Source organism: Barbatula barbatula (assembly GCF_947034865.1).
Source record: "Barbatula barbatula genome assembly, chromosome: 19".
NCBI classification, from domain to species: Eukaryota; Metazoa; Chordata; class Actinopteri; order Cypriniformes; family Nemacheilidae; genus Barbatula; species Barbatula barbatula.
In genome coordinates, this window is record NC_136782.1 from 21,864,194 (window position 1) to 21,882,593 (window position 18,400).

Consider the following 18,400-nt stretch of genomic DNA (forward strand, 5'->3'; position numbering starts at 1 on the left):
CTCTAGTAGGGCCGTAAGTGATCGTCAGAATATTGGCTTTCAGACCCAAATTTCTCTAAATAACTCACATAGCCTAATAATTTGTTAAATTCATAACGTACCATCGCGATAGAACTGACGCGCGAACCATCGGAAGAAGGCATAATAGCTGAGTCAGCTGTGGCCTAATGGTTAGAGCGTTGGTCTTGTGATCAGAAGGTTGCTGGTTCTAATCTCAGTGCCAGCAGGTCATGACTGAAGGGCCCTTGAGCAAGACACCTTACCCCTGATTGCTCTGCAGTGATGTGACACTGTAAAAAACTAATTGTAAGTCGTTTTGGATAAAAGTGTCTGCCAAATGAATAAATGTAAATGTTATAAATACATTTCAAATCATAATGAAATCTCCACAATAATTCAAGTAGTACCTGCATTCTGAACCATCTGTAGGAGTTTCTTGGTTGTCGTGGAAGGGCTAATGGAAGATGAGCTGAACTGTGTAGAGAGGTTGACCCGAGTCATATTAGTCGCTGGGATAACAAGAAGTTCTGTCTTGGAGAGGTTTACCTTAATGATGCTCGGACAGAAAGATCAGATAAGGGGTCAGCTGTGGCCTAATGGTTAGAGCGTTGGGCTTGTGATCAGAAGGTTGCTGGTTCTAATCTCAGTGTCAGCAGGTCATGACTGAAGGGCCCTTGAGCAAGACACCTTACCCCTGATTGCTCTGCAGTGATGTGACACTGTAAAAAACTACTTGTAAGTCGCTTTGGATAAAAGCGTCTGCCAAATGAATAAATGTAAATGTAAATGTAAATAACTCACTGAGAGACACGTGTGTGAACTGTACACTGTTCACTTTCAACCACATGTGTGCACACAGTGTAACTTAATGTGACCAGATTAAAAAACAAGAACATTTCCTAGATCAGTGGTCCAATCTGCATGATTGCTCTTAAAGAGCTCGATCAACAAGCCGGTTGTTTTGGACTGTAAAACAGGGACATCTTCAGAACACCAAAAACCACGATTATCTCCAGAAAACGGGGATGTCTGGTCACCTTAGTATAAATGAAATTATCATAATTAAGCCATAGTGGTCATTTACTCTCACAGCAGTGTGAAACTGTAGTTAACAAAGTTAATAATGATTTTATTCATTTTTAAGTGTCTGATTCTTGCTTTTAATGAATCATGTCTGTAGGAGAAGGATGATTGATCAACCACAAAAATCTGGTTTCAGGTAAATCATATTATTCATAACACACCACAGTACTTCATGCAAAAAAATACACATTCTGTCCTTTATTCATCCTCATGTCATTACAAAATGAAAAATATAAATAAAATAAGCCATATTTGCAATATTTTTATAAAGGAATATTTGTCACTTTATAGGTCCCTACAACAGCATTTAGTGATACGATTAAAAGAGACAAAAACAAGACAAAGTTTTGAAGAATGAAGTCAAAATTATGAGCGCTGTAGCAACACATTATCTTATTGTTTCTCACAATACATACAAAAACAATTGTTTCACTTCAGAAGACATTTTGATCCCACTGTGCTTTGAATTGGACTAATATAATGTGTCTAAACATCTTATTTTTGGAGCGTCAACAATTAGAAAACTACATAAGATGTTAAAATTACGACAGTTATCAATGATTCATCTGTATTTATCTAAAGTAATATACATCTAAGATGGCCTAAGGAAGAGTAATCTATGAGAGAATGAGTGAACAATTCCTCAAAAACAGAGAAGAATTCTCGCTCTGAGCATTTAGTTTTCTAACTTAAGTAATAATCTGTTATTTTAACTTTACAGCAATGAGTCTAAACTTCCTGAAGTCCTCAACACATTCAGATCAAATCTGAGGAAGAAGTTTGAGTGTTTGTGTGAAGGATCATCACATGAGAGAAACCCAACACTGCTGAATGAGATCTACACAGAGCTCTACATCACAGAGAGTGAAAGTGGAGAGATCAGTAATGAACATGAGGTGAGACGGATTGAGACACAATCCAGGAGAACAGCAACAGAGGACACACCAATCCAATGCAACGACATCTTTAAAGCTTTACCTGCACAAGACAAACCCATCAGAAGTGTGCTGACAAAGGGAGTCGCTGGCATTGGAAAAACAGTCTCTGTGCAGAAGTTCATTCTGGACTGGGCTGAAGGGAAAGAGAATCAGGACGTCCACCTCATATTTCCACTTCCTTTCAGAGAGATCAATCTGATGAAGAACCAAACACTCAGTCTTCTGGAGCTTCTTCATCTGTTCTTCCCAGAGACTAAAGAAATGGAAATCTCCAGCGGTGAATATAAAGTGTTGTTCATCTTTGATGGTTTGGATGAGTGTCGTGTGTCTCTGGACTTTCACAGCAGTGTGAGGTTGTGTGATGTCAGTGAATCGGCCTCAGTGGACGTGATGCTGACAAACCTCATGAAGGGGAATCTGCTTCCCTCCGCTCTCATCTGGATCACCTCCAGACCAGCAGCAGCTGATCTCATCCCCTCTGAGTGTGTTGATCGAGTCACAGAGGTACGAGGCTTCACTGACAAACAGAAGGAGGAATACTTCAGCAAGAGAATCAGTGATGAGAGTCTGAACAACAGAATCATCTCACACCTGAAGTCATCCAGGAGCCTCTACATCATGTGTCACATCCCAGTGTTCTGCTGGATTTCAGCCACTGTTCTAGAGAGAATGTTGAGTGAAGCAGAGAGTGAAGGAGAGATCCCCAAGACTCTCACTCAGATGTACACACACTTCCTGATCATTCAGACAAACATCAAACATCAGAAGGACTATGAGAAGAATGATGAAGACATTATCTTCAAACTGGCCAAACTGGCTTTCGAGCAGCTTGTGAAAGGGAATGTGATCTTCTATGATGAGGACCTGAGAGAGTGTGGCATTGATGTAGCAGAAGCATCAGTGTACTCAGGACTGTGCTCTCAGATCTTCAGAGAGGAGTTTGGCTTGTATCAGGGGAAAGTTTACTGCTTTATTCATCTGAGCGTTCAGGAACATCTCGCAGCTCTTTATGCTCACATCTCCCTCACAAACAACAACACAAATGTGTTTGGAGAAGGACCTGAACTGCCAAATATATTAGAGAACCTGCCTGAACCTTTTTCATGGTTTTCAGTGCATAAATCATCATTATGTGAGCTGCATCAGAGAGCTGTAGATGAAGCTTTACAGAGTAAAAATGGACATCTGGATCTTTTCCTGCGTTTTCTTCTGGGTCTCTCACTGAAGTCCAATCAGATTCTCTTACAGCATCTACTGAGACACATGAGAAGATTCTACTTACGGAATCTACTGACACACAGGAGAAGATGCTCCTACAAGAAAGAGGAAACTATTGAGTACATTAAACAGAAGATCAGTGAGAATCTGTCTCCAGAGAAATCCATCAATCTGTTTCACTGTCTGAATGAACTGGATGATGATTCACTGCTGCAGGAGATTCAACATTATGTGAAATCTGGATCAGTCGGACGCTCCAGACTCTCTTCTTCACAGTGGTCAGCTTTAGTTTTTGTGTTGCTGATGTCTGGTCAGTATTTGGATGAACTTGATCTGAATACATTTATTGGATCTCAAAATAAAGCAGATGAAGTTCTTGTGAAACTGCAGCCTGTGATTAAAGAATCCAGAAAACTGAAGTAAGTAAAACTAACAACATTCAGTTCACTGTTACAGTTTTATTCCCTTTAACCATCAGTCACTTTATAAAAACATGCGATCAAAATCAAATAAAGCTTTCATATCAAACACACAGCTGGTAAATATATAGCCAGCCTGCTGTACGTAATCCCTTATTTTATTATTTTAAATTGTAAATAATTTTTACATTTGTCCAGTATTTTATATCCTGACCCAGAGAGCATCAAGGGTCTCATTTCTCTGATGTAGATGTAAAACAGCAGGTGTCGTGTCATCAGATCTTTTCATCACTTTAGAGAGTTGATGTGTATTATTCACAGGATCAGGGACCCTTTTCAGAAAGCAGGTTAAGTGGAAACTCAGAGTAAGTTAACCCCAGAAAACGGGATACTCTGGATTTTCAGTTTCAGAACGCGAGGTATATCAAACCTGTGACCGCGGGGTAAGTCAAGCCCGTTTCAGAAATCAAGGTATCTTATACTCCGAGTGAGTAACCATAGTAACCTACTCTGTGAACCTAACCTGGTCAGGTGCAGGTTTTATTTCACTAACCCGAGGTTTGTTACAATCTCCGCCTCTTTAGAAGCGCGAGCGGTGTTGAAATTGCTTTCAACGTTTGTTTTTTCAATCGTTTTCCTTAATCGCGCAGTTAATAAATTACGCAGACATTAAAATGGCATGTCCGTTTATTCAGTAACCTGTAGATGAGGAAGCTACATTCATTCAGAGAGAGTTAAAACATCCAAACGGGGCTTCAACATATAATCTCTCCCGACGTAAATTTATCATATCCGGAGGATGTTTTATTTGAGCGATACCGTTTTTCTTTACAGTCCATTAAATATATCCACAATCTGCTTCGTCCTTACATCACAAACATCACTCGTGAATGCGCTCTTACATCTGAGCAGATTCTCTGTATGGCTTGATGTTTCTTTGCTAACGGAAGTTTTCTATATGACACAGATGCAGAACACATTAGCAAGGCAACTGTATGTAGAGCAGTAAGAAAAGTGTGAATCGCTCTTAAACACTTTTTATACACTTTTGTTAAGTTTCCTGTGAGATCCATCAAAGAGGAGTTTCATAGGATTACAGGTGAATGGTGAACGTCTTTCTGAATTAATCTGATCAAATAAATGTGGTCTTGCTGTCACCTCTGGAAGTAAACTAATAGTTCAAATACCCTTTAGGATTTCCCAGTGTGATTGGGTGCATAGCTGTCTTACAAACAGGATTTAGAAAAACCAGCCGTGAGTTTCTTGGGGGAGCAGGTGCGAGCATTGCCAGTTTTCTGTCTTCTACAGCCACAGTGCTCAGTTCTCATGTCCTCATAACTTTCAAAGCCAGTTTATTAAATATATCAAACATTTCCCAGTCAGGCATCCTACTAGCAAGAGCATTTAAACTCACCGGACTGAATGATGTTTATATATTTTATTTTCAGCTGTTACCATGTTCTTTTTATTGCAGAAGGATTGCACCTACATGACAAAAATCGTATATATATATATATATACTATATGAAGCAATTAAACTTACACGTTGACACGTAAAGCAATTTTCTCCCACGCAGATTCTCTCTCTTTTGCTGCTGCTCTTGTGTTGCTCTTCTATAAATGTGCTCATATTCGCTGTATGTTTGTAACTGTGCCTCCAATTCGACTGGCGAGAAATAAACGGAGCGCTTTTTGTCACGTGGCGTTGTCATGGTGAATCGTGTTCTCTTCGCTCAATTGATGATGTCTTTTTAAAGCCGCGGTGAACACGCGTAACCTCGAGTAAACTTACTCAGAGTGGATTGAACTGATAGAAACCAGCTGTTCTGAAACAGAAAACTCAGAGTAGAGATTATCTGAGTAAATCAACTCAGAGTTCATATTTTAACTCAGTGTTGCTTGAACCTCCTTATTGAAACGGGTCCCTGATCTGTGAATTATAATCCGATCAGTGTAAAGATGTCACATCACAGTTTGATGGTGTTGATGATGTGTTTGTGTTATCAAAGGTTTAGTTTAGTTTGTGTGGAGTTTCTCTAAAGCACTGTGATGTTCTTCAACAAGAACTCAAAACTCTTCAGTGTTCTTCATCAGTCTGATGTTCATGAGATTCAACATCAAACATCTGCGTTTAACCACAAACACAACAACAATATTACACTTATTACACTCACATGTGTTTATATGAGGAAATTGTTATTCTCATTATTGTTTAGTTTTCTCTTTTTCATTTCATGTTTATCAGCAATGTTTGTCATTTATCTCTACAGGTTGAGGATGTGTGAGATCACAGATGAAGGTTGTGTTGCTCTGACTTCAGCTCTGAGATCAAACCCCTCACGCCTGAGACATCTGGATCTGTCTGTTAATATTGTAGGAGATTCAGAAGTGAAGCTGATCTCTACTGTACTGGAGAATCCTCACTGTAAACTGGACACACTGAAGTAAGATCATCTCTCTGATAGTCACACATGTACTGATTCTTAGATGATCATCTCTCTGATAGTCACACATGTACTGATTCTTACATCATCATCTCTCTGATAGTCACACATGTGCTGATTCTTACATGATCATCTCTCTGATAGTCACACATGTACTGATTCTTATATGATCAACTCTCTGATAGTCACACATGTGCTGATTCTTACATGATCATCTCTCTGATAGTCACACATGTACTGATTCTTATATGATCAACTCTCTGATAGTCACACATGTGCTGATTCTTACATGATCATCTCTCTGATAGTCACACATGAACTGATTCTTACATGATCATCTCTCTGATAGTCACACATGTACTGATTCTTATATGATCAACTCTCTGATAGTCACACATGTACTGATTCTTACATGATCATCTCTCTGATAGTCACACATGTGCTGATTCTTACATGATCATCTTCTATATTCATGTTCAGGGGTTGGTGGGGGATATTTGGGATGTAGGAATGTCATAAAAACACAAAAATCTTGCGTTATAAGTGACAAGACAAAGAATTTGTTAACAAATTTCAACATAATTTTATTAGTTTTAATTTGAGGTGAACTGTCCCTTTAAATGATGAGCACAGATCAGACATGAGAGATCTTGCCATAAAGAAAAGAACGACAGAAATAAAGAAAGAGTTTCTCTTCTAGAATTCATTGTTAATGATGCATTAAAGTATTTGCAAATACAATTAACATTTTAATAGATTAACACAAACAATAAAGAAACTTTCAAAGACACACAGTTTACTGAGACTTTCTAAAACACTTAATGTGAAAACCGCTTCACTACCCAAACAACGACCAGAAAAAACAACATTTCTGTCAAATGTTTGTTGTAATAAACACAAGCTGCTGTCAAAAGAAGGAGATCTTATTCCACAGATAAAGTCAATAATGTCACGTTAAGTGTTTTCTCCTCCATTGAAGTCCAGTATAAGGAAACAGTTTAATGTGGGACATTCACACACGCTTAACATGAAACTTTACTTGTTGTATTTATATTCTGAGCTCATCAGATCATCTGCACATGAAAAACTTTATTTAAAGAACCGCTCGGCTCTGTAAACACTAACTCTCGTCTTCTTTCATTTGATTGGTCACCTCACTTATTTTGACATTGAGGGGCTGTTAGACCACTGAGACGTTATCAAATGTTTGCAGCATTAAAATACACTTCAGCTTTTACACAATTATTACACACATTAGATTTCACACTATAGAAACAATGGAGCGTACGGTCCTGTGTAAGAAAACAGATGTGTGGTGTGAGAGCGTGAGAACAGCATTTTAATGATCAAGATTTAACATGATGATGAATGTTATTCAGTGTAATATGTGTTTCATTCATGACATTCCTGCTGAACTGAGACACTGAAGTGTGTGTTGTTGTTCTCTACAGGTTTAGTGAGTGTAAGATCACAGATGAAGGTTGTGTTGCTCTGACTTCAGCTCTGAGATCAAACCCCTCACACCTGAGACGTCTGGATCTGTCTGGTAATGATGTAGGAGATTCAGGACTGAAGCTGATCTCTACTGTACTGGAGAATCCTCACTGTAAACTGGACACACTGAAGTAAGATCATCTCTCTGATAGTCACACATGTACTGATTCTTAGATGATCGTCTCTCTGATAGTCACACATGTACTGATTCTTAGATGATCATCTCTCTGATAGTCACACATGTGCTGATTCTTAGATGATCATCTCTCTGATAGTTACACATGTACTGATTCTTACATGATCATCTCTCTGATAGTCACACATGTACTGATTCTTAGATGATCATCTCTCTGATAGTCACACATGTACTGATTCTTAGATGATCGTCTCTCTGATAGTCACACATGTACTGATTCTTAGATGATCATCTCTCTGATAGTCACACATGTACTGATTCTTAGATGATCATCTCTCTGATAGTCACACATGTGCTGATTCTTACATGATCATCTCTCTGATAGTCACACATGTACTGATTCTTAGATGATCATCTCTCTGATAGTCACACATGTACTGATTCTTACATGATCATCTCTCTGATAGTCACACATGTACTGATTCTTAGATGATCATCTCTCTGATAGTCACACATGTGCTGATTCTTACATGATCATCTCTCTGATAGTCACACATGTACTGATTCTTACATGATCATCTCTCTGATAGTCACACATGTACTGATTCTTATATGATCAACTCTCTGATAGTCACACATGTACTGATTCTTATATGATCATCTCTCTGATAGTCACACATGTACTGATTCTTAGATGATCATCTCTCTGATAGTCACACATGTACTGATTCTTAGATGATCATCTCTCTGATAGTCACACATGTACTGATTCTTAGATGATCATCTCTCTGATAGTCACACATGTACTGATTCTTAGATGATCATCTCTCTGATAGTCACACATGTACTGATTCTTACATGATCATCTCTCTGATAGTCACACATGTACTGATTCTTAGATGATCATCTCTCTGATAGTCACACATGTACTGATTCTTACATGATCATCTCTCTGATAGTCACACATGTGCTGATTCTTAGATGATCATCTCTCTGATAGTCACACATGTACTGATTCTTAGATGATCATCTCTCTGATAGTCACACATGTGCTGATTCTTACATGATCATCTCTCTGATAGTCACACATGTACTGATTCTTAGATGATCATCTCTCTGATAGTCACACATGTGCTGATTCTTAGATGATCATCTCTCTGATAGTCACACATGTACTGATTCTTAGATGATCATCTCTCTGATAGTCACACATGTACTGATTCTTAGATGATCATCTCTCTGATAGTCACACATGTACTGATTCTTACATGATCATCTCTCTGATAGTCACACATGTACTGATTCTTACATGATCATCTCTCTGATAGTCACACATGAACTGATTCTTAGATGATCATCTCTCTGATAGTCACACATGTACTGATTCTTATATGATCATCTCTCTGATAGTCACACATGTACTGATTCTTAGATGATCATCTCTCTGATAGTCACACATGTACTGATTCTTACATGATCATCTCTCTGATAGTCACACATGTGCTGATTCTTACATGATCATCTCTCTGATAGTCACACATGTACTGATTCTTAGATGATCATCTCTCTGATAGTCACACATGTGCTGATTCTTAGATGATCATCTCTCTGATAGTCACACATGTACTGATTCTTAGATGATCATCTCTCTGATAGTCACACATGTACTGATTCTTAGATGATCATCTCTCTGATAGTCACACATGTACTGATTCTTACATGATCATCTCTCTGATAGTCACACATGTACTGATTCTTACATGATCATCTCTCTGATAGTCACACATGTACTGATTCTTACATGATCATCTCTCTGATAGTCACACATGTACTGATTCTTACATGATCATCTTCTATATTCATGTTCAGGGGTTGGTGGGGGATATTTGGGATGTAGGAATGTCATAAAAACACAAACACATAACGCAAAGTTTTAAAGTGTATTGTGATTGTCAAAACATGTGATGATTAAAATCATATGACAGGATTTAGTTTAATTTAAAAGCGGATGCTCATCCAAACCTGCCTAAACCCCTCCTTTAAACACACCCCCACATTTCTACATCAGTTGGTGAGAGGCGTTGAAGAACACGCCCAGAATATAAACGTGTAAGAAAGAAGGCGTGTCTGTTCCTGCTGTAGTGTTGTTGCTGTCGTCATGTTGTGGAGACGCTGTGTGTTTCATCACAAATGAATATCTTAGTTGGTTTTCCATACGAGGACTCAATTATAAATCTGTGGTTAAGTTTTATTTACAACACTGTTCCAAAACATCACAACTTCAAAATCTGAGTGTGAGCAGCACATGAACACCTGGTTGTGCTCAACGGCTGTTTCTAAAAAGTGAAGCGAATCCAAGTTTGTAAGGACAGTCTGACGCTTCTCACTCGCAGCCTGTAAGAACGTTTTCATTATGAAAGAATTTGCATCGGACTATTCAAACGTAAGTTTTTCTGTCGGTCCTACGATCACAAATGCAGAAATAGTTTTATATTTATGAGTCTGAATCCATCGGGAGCCTCGTATCCTCTGGCTGTTCTCCCTGAAGCGTGATGCTACACATACAAATATATATCCGTCACATGCTTGAGGTATTCGGCCAATCACAACACACTGGGCAGCTGGCCAATCACAACACACTGGGCAGCTGGCCAATCACAACACACTGGGCAGCTGGCCAATCACAACACACTGGGCAGCTGGCCAATCACAACACACTGGACAGCTGGCCAATCAGAGTACACAGCGCTTTCACAACGAAGAACTTTGTTAAGAATCGAGGCGTTTCAGAAAGACACAGAGAAGCGACAGTAATGAAATGAAATGTGAAAACTAATGTGATTTTTTTTAACAGTAAACCACGTAAACACACAATATAACACCAAATACACAATAATGTTCATTTTAGCCGTCCAACAGGAACCCTTTAAATGATGAGCATAGATCAGACATGAGAGATCTTACCATAAAGAAAAGAACGACAGAAATAAAGAAAGAGTTTCTCTTCTAGAATTTATTGTTAATGATGCATTAAAGTATTTGCAAATACAATTAACATTTTAATAGATTAACCACAAACAATAAAGAAACTTTCAAAGCCAAACACAGTTTACTGAGACTTTCTAAAACACTTAATGTGAAAAGCGCTTCACTACCCAAACAACGACCAGAAAAAACAACATTTCTGTCAAATGTTTGTTGTAATAAACACAAGCTGCTGTCAAAAGAAGGAGATCTTATTCCACAGATAAAGTCAATAATGTCACGTTAAGTGTTTTCTCCTCCATTGAAGTCCATTATAAGGAAACAGTTTAATGTGGGACATTCACACACGCTTAACATGAAACTTTACTTGTTGTATTTATATTCTGAGCTCATCAGATCATCTGCACATGAAAAACTTTATTTAAAGAACCGCTCGGCTCTGTAAACACTAACTCTCGTCTTCTTTCATTTGATTGGTCACCTCACTTTAGTGGAATTTTCTTATTCCTTAATCAAGGTGAGTCAATTTTGACAAACGCAATATACAGAGACATCAGGTACTTTGCAAAGTATTTTATTGTCGTTTAATCTGCATCATAAGCAATGAGCATGGTGCAGAGCAAAGGCGCTCTTTCCTCCTGCACCCATAGTATATATATGTTTAAAAATGTGACACCCCCTCCCTTTGCCCCCTAACAAGAATCCCGAGCTGGTTTACGAGAAGTTCCGTTATTCCAAACAGAACATCTTGGCCTCTGCTCGAGGGCAAAGGCAGAGTGGTATGACGTGTATAGAGAAAAACATGATAACATAGAAAAGAAAACATAGATAAACACTTCGTAAACATATAGACAGACACATCAAGAAGCTAGACTAGAAAATTTCCATTACATTCCCCCCTTTTATCATATATGATAACCAAAATCTTTATACTTTGACCCGTAAGATGAGCAACGCCCTTTCTCTTACAGGTTTCATTCTTCTATCTAAACAGTTCTTAAAATCCCACTAGAATTGGTAACACCACCTGCTTCAGCCTTCGTCACTTTCCATATTCTTACTCTCATTTGTGGAATTGCTCCCGTTCCCTCATATTTAAAACACTTTCTTTTGCCTTTTTAATTAGCCGTCCCAGGGGACATAATGGCCCACATTTTCAAATTTTGTTGCCTTATCCACCACATCACCTGAGGTACACGTACCTCTACACAAATACATATTTGTTCCCCAGTACCTAACAGAATTAGGGTAACACTGTCCCTCCCCATACCATTTTATTAAACTTGGAATATAGTGTTGCACAGAAACAAAATTCTATAATCTCTAATTTCTCGGAGTTTGATGTGTCCCCGACTCGAACAGTTGATCCCCAATAGTGCCCCTCCTGTCGCTTGCACGACCATTGCGAAGAGCCATTGTGGATGCCATTTTGATGGCCTACGGTTGGAGTTGCCACTCCTTGGACACCTTTTTGCAGTGGGAGGTGTGTCTTTCCCACGACTTCCTGGAAGCTGTGTAATGATTTGTCAGCTCCATTTGCTACTGCTCTTTTGACCTGCACAAACATTTTGAGAGCAAAAACACAAAAACATGTTGCCTTGTAACATCCCCCCTTTTGACGCGTGGTCTAGGCCATGCGTCAAAATCGCAAAAGCAGGGATAAAATGTTTTGGCAAACAGGTGAGGCCATTTTGGGCCCCCCCAAACATTGTCTGTGTATTTACATGAGCACTCCTTGCAGAGTGCACGATCATCCGGTTCTGCAAAATGTTTGCATCTCACACACAACAATGGCTGATGGGAGAAGAATGGCAGATAGCATATCAGCAACCTGTGTGTGATTTTAAGAATGTTTTTACCATCATCATTTACAAAGTTTCTGTGTTTCCACAGTGTGCCCAAATCATTGGCATCATTCCGAGGGTGGTGAGTATGATTTCCCTTAGCATATGCAATGAAGAAATGCTTTTTCCTACTGTATGCAATGAAGATCTGCTTAGCTCACATTCCATGATGAATGAAACCGCTTTCTGAACTTTGCTAAAATGCACAATGCTTGTGTGCAACAAACTGCTTGAATTTTTGATAGATTCAGGGGCAACAAATAGCCTACTGTGATTCACAAGAAGTGTTTAAATTTACCAGAGTCTAAACTAGCTGTGTTTTCCCTAAATGTATTTTTAAACATGAGTATCTGTACTTCTACTTAAGTTAGGGATGTGTGTTCTTTTGCCATCTCTGGTTATAAGTGACAAGACAAAGAATTTGTTAACAAAATTCAACATAATTTTATTAGTTTTAATTTGAGGTGAACTGTCCCTTTAAATGATGAGCACAGATCAGACATGAGAGATCTTGCCATAAAGAAAAGAACGACAGAAATAAAGAAAGAGTTTCTCTTCTAGAATTTATTGTTAATGATGCATTAAAGTATTTGCAAATACAATTAACATTTTAATAGATTAACACAAACAATAAAGAAACTTTCAAAGCCGCACAGTTTACTGAGACTTTCTAAAACACTTAATGTGAAAAGCGCTTCACTACCCAAACAACGACCAGAAAAAACAACATTTCTGTCAAATGTTTGTTGTAATAAACACAAGCTGCTGTCAAAAGAAGGAGATCTTATTCCACAGATAAAGTCAATAATGTCACGTTAAGTGTTTTCTCCTCCATTGAAGTCCATTATAAGGAAACAGTTTAATGTGGGACATTCACACACGCTTAAGATGAAACTTTACTTGTTGTATTTATATTCTGAGCTCATCAGATCATCTGCACATGAAAAACTTTATTTAAAGAACCGCTCGGCTCTGTAAACACTAACTCTCGTCTTCTTTCATTTGATTGGTCACCTCACTTATTTTGACATTGAGGGGCTGTTAGACCACTGAGACGTTATCAAATGTTTGCAGCATTAAAATACACTTCAGCTTTTACACAATTATTACACACATTAGATTTCACACTATAGAAACAATGGAGCGTACGGTCCTGTGTAAGAAAACAGATGTGTGGTGTGAGAGCGTGAGAACAGCATTTTAATGATCAAGATTTAACATGATGATGAATGTTATTCAGTGTAATATGTGTTTCATTCATGACATTCCTGCTGAACTGAGAGACTGAAGTGTGTGTTGTTGTTCTCTACAGGTTTAGTGAGTGTAAGATCACAGATGAAGGTTTTGTTGCTCTGACTTCAGCTCTGAGATCAAACCCCTCACACCTGAGACATCTGGATCTGTCTGTTAATAAAGTAGGAGATTCAGGACTGAAGCTGATCTCTACTGTACTGGAGAATCCTCACTGTAAACTGGACACACTGAAGTAAGATCATCTCTCTGATAGTCACACATGTGCTGATTCTTACATGATCATCTCTCTGATAGTCACACATGTGCTGATTCTTACATGATCATCTCTCTGATAGTCACACATGTACTGATTCTTACATGATCATCTCTCTGATAGTCACACATGTACTGATTCTTAGATGATCATCTCTCTGATAGTCACACATGTACTGATTCTTACATGATCATCTCTCTGATAGTCACACATGTACTGATTCTTACATGATCATCTCTCTGATAGTCACACATGTACTGATTCTTACATGATCATCTCTCTGATAGTCACACATGTACTGATTCTTACATGATCATCTCTCTGATAGTCACACATGTACTGATTCTTACATGATCATCTCTCTGATAGTCACACATGTGCTGATTCTTAGATGATCATCTCTCTGATAGTCACACATGTGCTGATTCTTAGATGATCATCTCTCTGATAGTCACACATGTGCTGATTCTTAGATGATCATCTCTCTGATAGTCACACATGTACTGATTCTTAGATGATCATCTCTCTGATAGTCACACATGTACTGATTCTTACATGATCATCTCTCTGATAGTCACACATGTACTGATTCTTACATGATCATCTCTCTGATAGTCACACATGTACTGATTCTTAGATGATCATCTCTCTGATAGTCACACAGTCACACATGTACTGATTCTTACATGATCATCTCTCTGATAGTCACACATGTACTGATTCTTACATGATCATCTCTCTGATAGTCACACATGTACTGATTCTTACATGATCATCTCTCTGATAGTCACACATGTACTGATTCTTAGATGATCATCTCTCTGATAGTCACACATGTACTGATTCTTACATGATCATCTCTCTGATAGTCACACATGTACTGATTCTTACATGATCATCTCTCTGATAGTCACACATGTACTGATTCTTACATGATCATCTCTCTGATAGTCACACATGTACTGATTCTTACATGATCATCTCTCTGATAGTCACACATGTGCTGATTCTTAGATGATCATCTCTCTGATAGTCACACATGTGCTGATTCTTAGATGATCATCTCTCTGATAGTCACACATGTGCTGATTCTTAGATGATCATCTCTCTGATAGTCACACATGTACTGATTCTTAGATGATCATCTCTCTGATAGTCACACATGTACTGATTCTTACATGATCATCTCTCTGATAGTCACACATGTACTGATTCTTACATGATCATCTCTCTGATAGTCACACATGTACTGATTCTTAGATGATCATCTCTCTGATAGTCACACATGTACTGATTCTTAGATGATCATCTCTCTGATAGTCACACATGTACTGATTCTTAGATGATCATCTCTCTGATAGTCACACATGTACTGATTCTTAGATGATCATCTCTCTGATAGTCACACATGTACTGATTCTTACATGATCATCTCTCTGATAGTCACACATGTACTGATTCTTACATGATCATCTCTCTGATAGTCACACATGAACTGATTCTTACATGATCATCTCTCTGATAGTCACACATGTACTGATTCTTAGATGATCATCTCTCTGATAGTCACACATGTACTGATTCTTAGATGATCATCTCTCTGATAGTCACACATGTACTGATTCTTAGATGATCATCTCTCTGATAGTCACACATGTACTGATTCTTACATGATCATCTCTCTGATAGTCACACATGTACTGATTCTTACATGATCATCTCTCTGATAGTCACACATGTGCTGATTCTTAGATGATCATCTCTCTGATAGTCACACATGTGCTGATTCTTAGATGATCATCTCTCTGATAGTCACACATGTGCTGATTCTTACATGATCATCTCTCTGATAGTCACACATGTACTGATTCTTACATGATCATCTCTCTGATAGTCACACATGTACTGATTCTTACATGATCATCTCTCTGATAGTCACACATGTACTGATTCTTAGATGATCATCTCTCTGATAGTCACACATGTACTGATTCTTAGATGATCATCTCTCTGATAGTCACACATGTACTGATTCTTAGATGATCATCTCTCTGATAGTCACACATGTACTGATTCTTAGATGATCATCTCTCTGATAGTCACACATGTGCTGATTCTTACATGATCATCTCTCTGATAGTCACACATGTGCTGATTCTTACATGATCATCTCTCTGATAGTCACACATGTACTGATTCTTACATGATCATCTCTCTGATAGTCACACATGTACTGATTCTTAGATGATCATCTCTCTGATAGTCACACATGTACTGATTCTTACATGATCATCTCTCTGATAGTCACACATGTACTGATTCTTACATGATCATCTCTCTGATAGTCACACATGTACTGATTCTTACATGATCATCTCTCTGATAGTCACACATGTACTGATTCTTAGATGATCATCTCTCTGATAGTCACACATGTACTGATTCTTAGATGATCATCTCTCTGATAGTCACACATGTACTGATTCTTAGATGATCATCTCTCTGATAGTCACACATGTACTGATTCTTAGATGATCATCTCTCTGATAGTCACACATGTACTGATTCTTAGATGATCATCTCTCTGATAGTCACACATGTACTGATTCTTACATGATCATCTCTCTGATAGTCACACATGTGCTGATTCTTACATGATCATCTCTCTGATAGTCACACATGTGCTGATTCTTAGATGATCATCTCTCTGATAGTCACACATGTGCTGATTCTTAGATGATCATCTCTCTGATAGTCACACATGTGCTGATTCTTACATGATCATCTCTCTGATAGTCACACATGTACTGATTCTTACATGATCATCTCTCTGATAGTCACACATGTACTGATTCTTAGATGATCATCTCTCTGATAGTCACACATGTACTGATTCTTAGATGATCATCTCTCTGATAGTCACACATGTACTGATTCTTAGATGATCATCTCTCTGATAGTCACACATGTACTGATTCTTAGATGATCATCTCTCTGATAGTCACACATGTGCTGATTCTTACATGATCATCTCTCTGATAGTCACACATGAACTGATTCTTACATGATCATCTCTCTGATAGTCACACATGTGCTGATTCTTACATGATCATCTCTCTGATAGTCACACATGTGCTGATTCTTACATGATCATCTCTCTGATAGTCACACATGTACTGATTCTTACATGATCATCTCTCTGATAGTCACACATGTGCTGATTCTTAGATGATCATCTCTCTGATAGTCACACATGTGCTGATTCTTACATGATCATCTCTCTGATAGTCACACATGTACTGATTCTTACATGATCATCTCTCTGATAGTCACACATGTACTGATTCTTAGATGATCATCTCTCTGATAGTCACACATGTACTGATTCTTAGATGATCATCTCTCTGATAGTCACACATGTACTGATTCTTAGATGATCATCTCTCTGATAGTCACACATGTGCTGATTCTTAGATGATCATCTCTCTGATAGTCACACATGTGCTGATTCTTACATGATCATCTCTCTGATAGTCACACATGTACTGATTCTTACATGATCATCTCTCTGATAGTCACACATGTACTGATTCTTAGATGATCATCTCTCTGATAGTCACACATGTGCTGATTCTTAGATGATCATCTCTCTGATAGTCACACATGTGCTGATTCTTAGATGATCATCTCTCTGATAGTCACACATGTACTGATTCTTACATGATCATCTCTCTGATAGTCACACATGTACTGATTCTTAGATGATCATCTCTCTGATAGTCACACATGTACTGATTCTTAGATGATCATCTCTCTGATAGTCACACATGTACTGATTCTTAGATGATCATCTCTCTGATAGTCACACATGTACTGATTCTTACATGATCATCTCTCTGATAGTCACACATGTACTGATTCTTAGATGATCATCTCTCTGATAGTCACACATGTACTGATTCTTAGATGATCATCTCTCTGATAGTCACACATGTACTGATTCTTAGATGATCATCTCTCTGATAGTCACACATGTACTGATTCTTACATGATCATCTCTCTGATAGTCACACATGTACTGATTCTTAGATGATCATCTCTCTGATAGTCACACATGTACTGATTCTTACATGATCATCTCTCTGATAGTCACACATGTACTGATTCTTAGATGATCATCTCTCTGATAGTCACACATGTACTGATTCTTACATGATCATCTTCTATATTCATGTTCAGGGGTTGGTTGGGGGTGTTTGGGATCTAGGAATGTCATAAAAACTTTGCGTTATGTGTTTGTGTTTTTAAGTGTATTGTGATTGTCAAAACATT

At 38.1% G+C, this 18,400-nt stretch overlaps 2 protein-coding genes across 7 annotated transcripts in view; one reads left to right on the forward strand and one right to left on the reverse strand.

Moving 5' to 3' along the window:
• The window catches only part of LOC306908488 (NACHT, LRR and PYD domains-containing protein 3-like), a 316,456-nt gene that overhangs the window by 101,075 nt on the left and 196,981 nt on the right, over window positions 1-18,400 (reverse strand). The window lies entirely within an intron of this gene.
• LOC306908486 (protein NLRC3-like) overlaps window positions 1-18,400 on the forward strand; it is a 41,157-nt gene that overhangs the window by 9,338 nt on the left and 13,419 nt on the right. For 5 of the 6 annotated variants that reach the window (XM_079481385.1, XM_079481386.1, XM_079481384.1 and 2 more), the window contains 6 exons: window positions 1,181-1,219; window positions 1,805-3,658; window positions 5,929-6,102; window positions 7,554-7,727; window positions 12,611-12,643; window positions 13,874-14,047. In XM_079481385.1, the coding sequence (XP_079337511.1) occupies window positions 1,181-1,219; window positions 1,805-3,658; window positions 5,929-6,102; window positions 7,554-7,727; window positions 12,611-12,643; window positions 13,874-14,047 (2,448 nt within the window). The remainder of the gene's footprint in view (window positions 1-1,180; window positions 1,220-1,804; window positions 3,659-5,928; window positions 6,103-7,553; window positions 7,728-12,610; window positions 12,644-13,873; window positions 14,048-18,400) is intronic. The other variant, XM_079481387.1, reaches the window with a different exon arrangement.